Source organism: Trichinella spiralis (assembly GCF_000181795.1).
Source record: "Trichinella spiralis strain ISS 195 chromosome Unknown Scfld2, whole genome shotgun sequence".
In the NCBI taxonomy this organism is placed as follows: Eukaryota; Metazoa; Nematoda; class Enoplea; order Trichinellida; family Trichinellidae; genus Trichinella; species Trichinella spiralis.
The window spans coordinates 6,521,575-6,532,481 of record NW_003526941.1 but is presented as its reverse complement, the minus strand read 5'-3'; the positions used below and the strand labels follow the sequence as shown (position 1 = coordinate 6,532,481).

At 33.0% G+C, this 10,907-nt stretch overlaps 2 protein-coding genes across 2 annotated transcripts; both read right to left on the bottom strand.

Annotated features, from left to right (window-relative positions):
* Nucleotides 1-1,768: 1,768 nt before the first annotated feature.
* On the bottom strand, nucleotides 1,769-4,613 carry Tsp_06034 (putative helix-loop-helix DNA-binding domain protein). The gene is made up of 3 exons (XM_003380290.1): nucleotides 4,425-4,613; nucleotides 2,417-2,606; nucleotides 1,769-2,289 (listed from the first exon to the last, which is right to left on the bottom strand). The coding sequence occupies exons 1-3, from the start codon at nucleotides 4,611-4,613 to the stop codon at nucleotides 1,769-1,771; spliced, it is 900 nt and encodes a 299-aa protein (XP_003380338.1).
* A 2,886-nt stretch (nucleotides 4,614-7,499) lies between these two features.
* Nucleotides 7,500-8,300, bottom strand: Tsp_06035 (conserved hypothetical protein). The gene is given in 4 exon segments (XM_003380289.1): nucleotides 7,500-7,684; nucleotides 7,698-7,856; nucleotides 7,940-8,042; nucleotides 8,106-8,300. 4 exon segments carry the CDS (start codon nucleotides 8,298-8,300, stop codon nucleotides 7,500-7,502), a joined length of 642 nt encoding a protein of 213 aa, XP_003380337.1.
* Between the last annotated feature and the right edge of the window lie 2,607 nt (nucleotides 8,301-10,907).

Here is a 10,907-nt window from a genome sequence, read left to right as displayed (position 1 = left end):
TCAAAAATGACTTCAAGAAATAGAATTCATGGCAAAAGATTTCTCCAAAGTATAATCACACTAAATGCGCGAGTGACAAATTTGATCAGACAAAAAAAAAGGCACTTTACCTATTGATCTGATGATCTAAATTCTGAACATATAATAAAAAAAATGATGATAAAGTGAAATAACTATCCCGATTTGCATGATAGAAAACATTATCCGCTTAGAGAGATTCGACATTTTCTGTTCACAATGAAATAAATATAACGCAATACGCAAATGAAAATTGAAAATCAAACGTATTGTACAGTTAAATCTAGACGCCTTTGGAAAATAACAAATTGTGATATGAATTTTTTGAAACAGCTCAACGTTGAACCATGCATAATTGAGAATTTCGCTGTAAGTGTTTTTCAATTTTGGTTCACATAAAAATTAGAAAATACTTAAATACTTAAATATGCATTCACAAGTGAAAACATCTCAGGAAAATATGCTTTAATATCAAATTTTTACCTTGTTATAGTTTCTTTTACTTGCACTTTTGTTACGCAGCACAACAGTTCATGGAAAATCACTCAAATGAAATTTTAATTATGATGCAACCTTTGCTTCTCCATCATTCGGCTATTACTTTGTAACCTTCATATCGGTGATTCGGCAATCAATATACTGTAATTAAGGTATTTTTAATTAGAATTACATTTCCATAATCATATTTTTACAATATATTTTAACTTAATCTTAAAATCATTTTTCCCAATTCCATGTTTTAGCTGTTATTCATTTCAAAGAATTGATTGTTTAATTAATAACGGTGCAATCAGCTTTTGACCAATCTCTTTGAACACAATGGAAATTATGGCAGAAAGTAAAGGAAAAAGAAGTTAAACAACATTAACGTTTATTGTAAACTTCAGCATAATGAATAGATAAATTAATGTAATGCATATGCAGTTTAATTTACTGAAAAATATCCATCCGGCAAACACGTTGGAAAATGTGGAATCGGTAGCTTTGTTACGTTATATAATACAGACCCTAATCTATCTTTACTATTAGACGGCCACGTCAGCAAAGTAAACAACAAGCGCTCCGCTACTGATAACACTAGCGTTTCGAGAAAAGCCGATTTGCATAATTGAAAAACAATTTTCACCTATTGTACTATTCATAACGTACATACTGTACGTCAACGTTGAATCAACTTCATTTTTACATCTGAGTAACAAGAGTTAAAAAATTAAAATCAGTTACAGTATGACTAAATTTCACGGATAAAATTATTAATCAGATTATTACTTCAGTTCGACTAATTTAATAATATGTATTTGTTTTTTCATTGGATAATAGAAGCTGTTGTAATTCTGTGGCAACATTTTTATGGATTGCTAATGAATTTTGATTTTCAATTTCATTTTTTGTAATACAGAAAGATTGAGTTAGAAAAAAACGCAAGTACTATTTTCTTTGAAATAATAAACCACTAATTCAGGGTATACTGACATACATACGTAATATTAACATTTAAAAATATGATTACTGTCGTCGTTGTTCAGTAAATATAGTTTATAGAAACGAACAATTTACATTGCAACAAACAAACGAACAGCGTACGTTTAATTGTAAAGTTAATAGAAAGTAACATCCATCCATCCATCCATCCATCCATACATACATACATACATACTTACATACATAGATATATGTATAATTATCTTTAAAAGGGAAAAAATATTAAAATTCTCTACTTATTCAACAAGTGAATTGTTTTCTCATTTATTTACCACGGACGCCAGTATGATGCATTTTTAGTTACTGATTTGCATTCATTATGCCGTATTGACCTGAAAGATGCAAAAGCGGACGATTCAGATTGAGTCATTGGAGAGCAAGTGGCGAAAGAAGTATGAATAAGAGGAAAAGCTGCGGCAGTTAGCAAACAATCGGGATTCGTTTTAACGGCAAATAAACATGACGGTGAATCGTGCGCCACACCCAACAGAGATGCGACTGGTGGTGAAGGAGAACTTTGTGAAGTGCAGGTTTCATTGTCGTCATTGCAACTAGCCAATTCCAAACTGCTAACCGAGTCGGCACCAGAAGAAGACGATGATTCTTGAACTTTAGCTTGACCAGCTTCATTGGTAAGATGTTTCAGATCTGCCATCAAATTTTCAATCAAATCTCGGCAAGTTTCAGGTGCGAAAGTTCCATTGCTGCTAATTAAAAAACGTTGCAACTGTCTTATGCAATGTGTATAACCGGAAATGAATTGTCCATAAGCGATTGGATCATCACGAGCTAAACAAAAAATATCATATATGCAAGTATGATTATTGTGATTCGAATGTTACGAGGATTGTTAGTTTGAGTTCGTAAAGTTCGCATTTGCTGAACTGTCATTTCCAATATGTCCGCTTTTTCCCACTTCGAATGGCCAGGTATCTGCATATGAATATGTGTGAATTATTTTTAACGTGAAGAAAAAATGGAAAATTGTTTTTTATTTTGCATTTATTTACTGAAGGTTTAGTCGAACAAATCAACATTGATTTCAGCTCATCTAAGCTTCTGTTAATTCTCGCACGACGACGTTTCTCCATCAAAGGCTTGTTTGCCTGAAATTGATATTGAAATATTATTATTCTGATACTTCTGATTCCAGTACTGTTAAAAAAGTAGATTGATTAATTTTTTTGCTGCCAATATTTTGTTGCAAACTTTTGGAAAACATGAAACATAATTTTTTATTATTGCAAATGATAATTTCATTTTTTGAAATGCATTTTTCACTCGTGTGTAATAGTGTTATTAGTTTTGTATTTAACAAAGTGCAACGTAATAACTGCAAATGATGATAAAATCCGTGGTTGAAACAAGCGATCGTTGTTGTTTGAATAAAGTAAACCAATTGCATCATTTTCATTGAATAATAATCAAATGGATCATATCAATTTTGCTTCATGCAAATGATTCGTTTCGAAATTGAGGCCAACAGCACAATTTGAAAATAACACATTGGGAATAATCTTAACGGAATTGAAACGGACCATCGCGTTGCGAAGGTCGTTTGAAAAATATACAGACATAAAGATAGCACCGAGTGTGCCCAATTTATTATCACCAAACTGGTCATTTTGTATGCAAAGTGGATTTTTATTCTCATCTTCAGAAAGTTGACAACATTGAAATTCAGAAAAATTTTTCATTTGACAGTGTAAAAAGTTGTTGTTGTTGTTGTTGTTGTTAAAAAGAAAAAACATTACAGGATTACTGTCAAATGGTGCACGTAGATAAAAAAAATAAAGTATCATTTTTAAATTTGTTAATAAAACTTGGAAATTCAACTGAATTCTACTATTCAGTTTATTGTAATATTGTAGAAATGTGATTCTAGATTAAATTATTGTTCTAATTGTGAAAATAAATTTATGAGAAAAAAATAAAATAATCAATGAGTACCTTTTTCATATTGTTGTTGTCCGATGTTTTTCTGTGAGTTTGTTGTGCACGATGTGAAATCGAATTGGACGTATTGCCAGTATCACGGGTCATAATTGTTCGAATGTGAAACAATATTACTTGGAAGCAGTATATGATGAGAATGGCTGTTGTTGGTGATGATGATTTGGTATGTTGTGGCCAGAAGAATGCTAGAAATTGGAAATGGTCAAAGTACGTTTTGACCAGCTAGCTAGTTAGTTAGTTAGCTGGCTGGCCATCTAGATGCTGCATTCAAAGCTGCCGGTGCCGTGAACCCGGCACAGAGGAATTTGGTGAAATTGTTTACGAGGACAATGACAAGCTTGGGACAATGGAGGACCTGTTTACTGGTCGGCGTGGGCATGATGAGTGTTTCATTTGATAAAAAGGAGGCGAATGGGAAATGCGCTAAAAGTGAAGAAATGGTCGATTTGAATTGTGTCGTGCTCGCACGCGACACAAAACAGACAACAGACAGCAGACATAGACACACCCCCGCCCAGATACGCACAGGCACAGGCGTAGACACAACAACAACAACGACGACGACGACGACGACGACGAATGTATGTGAATTCACTGACCACTGACTGACCACTGCACTGGTGGTCACAGTTGCTAACTCGAGACTGACGGATGATTCTCGGATGTTGTGTATGTAGTGTGTCGAATGTGGATGATCCACAGTACTACCGGTCAACGGTATGGTGACGGTGTTGTTCAACTTGTGTTTGCTTTGCAGTGGTCAATACAGACCGGCCGGACGCGTACCAGGTTCACTTGAATGTTCAAGTTTTTGATCAACAAAAATACAAACAAACAACTTACCACAATGCACTGTGTATTCGATTATGAATACGCTTTGATTAATAATAATAATAATTATTATTATTATTATTATAATAACAAGATAGCAAAGCTCCGGTGGGTAAAGTTTTTCATCAAAAACAAACCAGTCCAATGGAAACGTGTCGCCAGGTTGAAACTGGGCGCGCGACACACAGTTCTGAGCGTTTGTTCACCGGCACCCGACTGGCACGTGACCGATTGAAATTGTTGATTTTTATCTCGTATTCAATAAAAAGCCCCGAATTCGTCGTACAGCACGTTAATTTTCCACTCTGATCATCAATCACCACCATTACAACAACACCTATATACATATATATATATATGAAAATAATTTACATGGTGAAAATCGACCAAAAATTCCAAATTTGCAAATTTTAAATCGTTATTTATTGCCATTAAATTACAAAAACCAAATTTAAAATGAAAAAAACTTAATAAAAAAAACATTTAGTTGCTTGGTTGTTTGTTTACTGTTTCACATTTCGCAGAGTTGAAAAAATAGAAAACGACGTGCTTGCTGTTCGTAAAAGAAAAATACACACACACAAAAAAAAGCCTATAGAGTGATAGTTTTGCTTTCAAAAATTGATTTCAATTAACTAGCGTTAAACAGTGACAAATTTGAATAAAATGCGCACCTGAACTGCTGCTAGGAAAAGTGAGAATTTACAAATTTCCAATGACAAAACAAATTCAATATATTCTTAATTATTATTAATTCAAACAGTATGACAATGATGTTTTCAAGTTTTTTAAATAAATTGAATCGAGTAATTTTTTTTCAACTCTGTAAACCATTTAGCCTATTAGAATAGAATTATTCCGCGTCTGAAGAAGAAGAGAATTTCATTTTCCATACTGTATATTTTTATACGTAAATAAGGACTATATGTTAGAATGTAGAATGGATTTGTGATTATCAGAATATTTCAGTGAAAAAAATGAATATTAATAAATAAATTTCGTTTGATTCCAAAATTTGTGCATTGAAAAAGCGTCCCCCCCCCACCCTGTTCCACGATTCCCAAATTCTACTACTCTATTGTACTGAACAATGAATGAACAATTGTACGCAAAAGTGGAAGCTGCACGAAAATAAGCCTTGGAGAACAACAAACTTGTCGTGTTCATGTCAACACGACCAACATAGCCGACCCTGTACAGTGGAATTCAACCATGACGTGCTGGTGGTCATTCATTTTTGCGTCCGCTTTCATACCATACACTTCACCATTGCTTGAACATCTCTTTTGACCGGAAATCGTTCGGACGTGAAAAATCTTTTTTTTTCCTTTGTACAATTAAAATTTACACTATAACCAAAATCACTTAAACTTTAAACTAATCAACCGACAACAGATTTGATCTATTCGAACGGAGGTAATTTTTTCCCAAATGACAAAATTGAACATGTTATGTTTTAAATTATTAAGAGAAAATAAATAAATAAATAAAAAAAAGAACCACCGCCCGACAATTGATAATAGCTTTTTTCATACAAATACAATTTTCACATAATACAACTAACTATACAGTGCTTCAAAGTGTGTTTCTATCCGTATTTGAACTTTGAAAATAAAGGAAGTACGCCTGTTGGCGTGAAATTGCACTGCACTGAAATTGTGGGCTGCTCGTGAAAAGCCCACTCGACCACAGTGTTCCGCAGGCATAGAAAACACCGAATAAACAGATAGAACAATTCATCAACTCAAAATACCAGTGATCAGAATTTTGTGAATGGCCTTCAGCCAATTGTCAGTTCAATCCTATCAAGAGATCATATCAACAATTCTCGTCATCAGAATTGATGCGGAACAATGGAACAAAACCGCCACGCCTTTCTGTATAATCAAAGAAACATGTCAAACAGCATCCGCTTTGGTAGAAGAAGTATTTTCAAAGCAAACTTCGTCGCTGGCGAATTGTGTATTGGAAGAAAAAAAAGGTATACATACATACATCTAGATAACCATTGTCGTAAGGTAATTATCAAAAAAATTTACCCTATGCTCAGATTGTAGAGAAAATTCAAACATTCACTTTGAATCAAAGATAAAGACTGAAATTACACACGATCAGAATAAAATTGCTCGACATTGCTCAGCTTAAAAAAACACTTGACGCAACTTGTTGTTTCAATTTTTTCAAATAAGTAATTAATTTGTTGCAAATACAATTTTACAATTAATTAATGAAAACTACTGCTTTAGCAAATTTATTTTTTGAGTAATTCAATTTCACTGACAATTTTTTTTATAAATTAGTCAATACATCAACGTCATGCGTGGCATAGATTACTGTAATTTGTACGACAAAAAAATTTAATCAGGTATAAATAAGATTATTTGAAATGTTACATCAAACTGTTACAATTCAAAATTTTTAATGCAGTGAAAAACAATTTTTTTAGAAAAAAAAACTTTTTGTTCACTTTCCTTTAGAACTAATAAAATATTGCTTTCAAATTATTCATCAAAAATTAATTCATCCCAATCTATTATTTGTTATGCAAGCAAAAAAGTGCAAAGTAAAATTATCTTCGCTTACGCTTATTGTTCGAACAATCGATGGATTCGATGTGGACGTTGGTCGTTGCTGCTGGTGCGTTGGGGAAAATTTTTCCTTCATATATCTAAATAGGCTTAAAGCTTGAGGAACAAAGAGAAAACAGAATACCAACTGCAGCGTTGATAGTGGAAAAGCACCCTGTTGGTTGGTTGGTTAGCTGGCTGGCTCATCGAACGCTCATCAAATTCCAAATGTTGCATTTTTAATAAATTTCACCGGCCAATAATTTACACGCTGACGTCAAACTGATAACAGATCATCTGAAGGGAAAAATTTTTGCATGCGCAATTAAATCAGAGAGATTATACATGTCGGCAGAATTGCGCAGGTCAGTTTTATTAATTTCACGTAAATACGTTAATCTCATCTCATCACTCGTCGATTGTCAAATCTCCAAACATTTCTTCCATTTTGCCACAGAAAATACCCAAACTTCAAAAGTCCATGATGAATTGATTAATATTTTTTGTAAAAAAAAATTTAAAAAAGCATCAACAAAAATAGTGAAGAATGAATGAAACAAAAAATTTCTCATATTACAAATTTTCATCGGTTGAACTTTCTTTCCAGCAAAATATTAAAGCCAATAAAAATATAAATAAAATACTTTACACAAATATCGGAATGGTTGAAGCATATTCAAACTGATGATCAGAAATGGAATAGCCGAACTGAGAAATGGAGCAGAGTGATGAAGAGGAGTATTTTGTTGGTAAAATGCACAGAAACAGCAGAAGAACCGTTGCAATGACCGGTGAAGCAGGCACATATTCGCAGAGGCTGATTCTGCACACTGCGATAAGAACCCATGAATAAATATCGCATCGGGATGGTCAGGCACTTGTGCCGATGATTCAAATAGCTGATCGTAGTCATATTATAATTGATAATATCGGATAAACAGCCGCGCATGTACGTTCTGCGGATATTACCTGCAATATCATATTCCATTGCAATCCTTAAATCTACATCAACATGTATGTCGTTTAAAATATCACTATCAATAACATTACATACACAAAAAAGAATATGAAGTGAATTTGCAAACCAACGCACCCTTCCTTTTCACAAACAAACAACATTTCATCAATTAAGATAATCAAATTTTTTAGTAACACCTCAACCGTTGTCATATACATGAGCAACAACAACTAATATAATTCAATTTAATTTTGCTTATATTTTGAAAGTTCTTCTTTTAAAATTAAACTTACCAAAAATAACGTTTTCATTTTCAATAATAATACAGTGATCGCTGCAAGGCTTTGCAAGCACTTTCCTGCTGTCAAACCGATCTTGGTCACAGTAGCTTGTGAACGATTCGGGCTTTTTGTAAAGCAATGAAATGCCCGACTCGTACCAAAGATTTTCATACAACGTCGACATACAGCTATAGCATTGGGTTGCATATTGAGCTAAAGAGAAGGAGAAATGAAATTAATTTTCAAAAAAGCCATTAAAACAAGAAATACATGACCACTGCAACTTATTCAAGTAATAATGAAATCAATAATAAAACATAATTTTACGATGCATCATCACGCATATCGTACGTAAGCAATATGGATAAAAATCACCAGCAACACTGCACAATGTCGGTCATTATTATTTTTTAATTAACATACTTCGTGCAACAAGTGTAAGTTTGCTTTTATACAATAAGCGGATTCTACGTTTTTTTGGCTTTTTTTATTATTAAAAATGTCATATGAAAGCGTGTAGATGAAATCAATAAAATTTCCCATTATCAATAAATGAATCAAAGAAGATGTGAAGAGCAAAAATTTTGAAATGAAATGCAACTCACAACTGGAATCAAGAGGATCAAGCGTCATGTTGTATAATAAAAAAGATAAAATTTCCACCACATTTGAGGCCATAAACGTGCAAACAAGTGATACTATTCGATTAAGCAGATTTTAACCGCACATCGGTGATGCCATTCAAATGGAACATATTATACCGCTGAGTCTACTGTTGGAAAACGTTGAATGGGAAAATGAATTGTTTATCAAGTAATAAAGTGGAGAACAATTCATAATAAACCGCATAGTAAAATGTGTCTAGAAACGAAATTCGCAGGAAGCAGCTACAAGGCGTTATGTCAACCAATTTGAGCAAAACGAAATAACACTGGCAAAGCTCAGAGGAGCTGAAAATAAATCAATCAGCAAATTCTGTCCGGCAGCTTTTGTTAAGTAAAGAAGGGGAAAAAATTTCAAACCCATCTCAAGAGTCTAATTTAAAATTTTCAATAAGTAAATTCGATGTAGAAAAAGGTTTCGAACGTTCAAATTTCGCACTACAAATTTCACACTAGAACAAACATATTTCTCAACTTAACTAAAAAAAATGCATCATCTTCTCATACTACAACAACAATAATAATACTTATTATTATTATTTCCAAATATATATAATATAAAAATTTCGTGACAAACACGCGTTCGTGTGCATTAATAATAATTAATTTTAACAAAAGCAAAAGTATTTATGTACACGGAGTATAAAGTAGTAATTAATAAATTTCATCCAAATAAAATCACCATCTGAATAATACTAATATAGAAAAATCATATCAAAAATAGATTTTGAATAAGTAGATAATGAAATATGATAAAAATGCTTAATAATAATAAGTACTACGTGTAATAAAGTAATTATAATTTTTCAAAATATTCTCAGATTTCTTCTTCTAAAAATGATACATACATTATACTAAACGACAGTATTTGAAAAAAGATATCATTTCAATTTTGTGATGATTAAAATTGAATACGAATTGAATGAAAAAAGAAATTTAAATAAGCATAAATTATATAGAAGAATGTGATTGATGAAAGCGAAAGAAAACGAAAAGCAAACCCAAAAGTATCCATCAGCGGTGGATGATAGATGATGAAGATGAAATTAAAAATTAAAATGTTGTAATAGCAATTAACAGCAACAGATCAACAAGTGTGCACTTCAACAATGCTAGCAAGTATTTTGCGTTGCTACGATTATTTACAAACTCGATATTTCAATTAGAAAACTATTCATCAATAAGAATTGCTTAACAAAGCAATGTTGAGTGAGGAGTATATTTATTTTGTAAATGTTCAAATAATTGAAAATTAAGTTAATTTCCAAATATTTCTGATTGGAATAAATTCTGCTGGTCCAAACAGCAGATGATTAATAAGATTCGTTGAGAAAGAAAAGGAAAATTTACATAAACCCCCTCAAAACACAACTGCATGAAAATGGACAAATTGAAGGCTACAGAAATACAATTAAAAGGGGTAAAAACAATGAATGAAGAAAAGACACATTTAAAGTAAAAATTTCTCAAGAAGAAACTTTAAACTAAGAAAAAATATCAAAGATAGAATAACAAAAAAAGATATAAAAGCAAAGGCATGAATCGTTTTGTCATTTTTGAATGGATCAAATTTGTCCCAGAGGAGTCACTTTTTCACTCAAACAACAAGATCGACTGACTAGGCAATTGTTGAGCGCATATAGATATGCTTTTCAGAAAATCGAAACAAATCTTGCAAGACAAGCAGTGTGGAGCGTTCGGCTCTGGTCGATATGGTAAAATAGCACGCGAGCATTGATTGTTTGGGTGCTAAAAGTGATTGTAAAGCTTGTTCGCTCGGACACCTGCTTGGAAGGTAATGGAGCCACATTGCAAGCCGGATAGGCTATTCAACCGATTGCTCGGATCGCTTTGTCCACTTCAAACCCAATCCCACGAGTCGTCTATTGACACAACCGTCGTCAAGTTGGTACATTGATTAGCGTAAGAATATTCTGGTCGGTCACTTCAGCAATGGGTTCGTCGAGAAACCTGGCATTTTCACCACTGCTTCTTTCAATCCCAACCCCCCGTCCGGAGCCTCCTTCCTTTTACAAATTACCATTTATCCTGAACGGCAATGACAACAATGATTCACCATTTGATCATTTTGTAAAGGCTGCATTTGCATGCTTTTATTGCTGCTAATGCATGCTGAAGCACAAATACACAA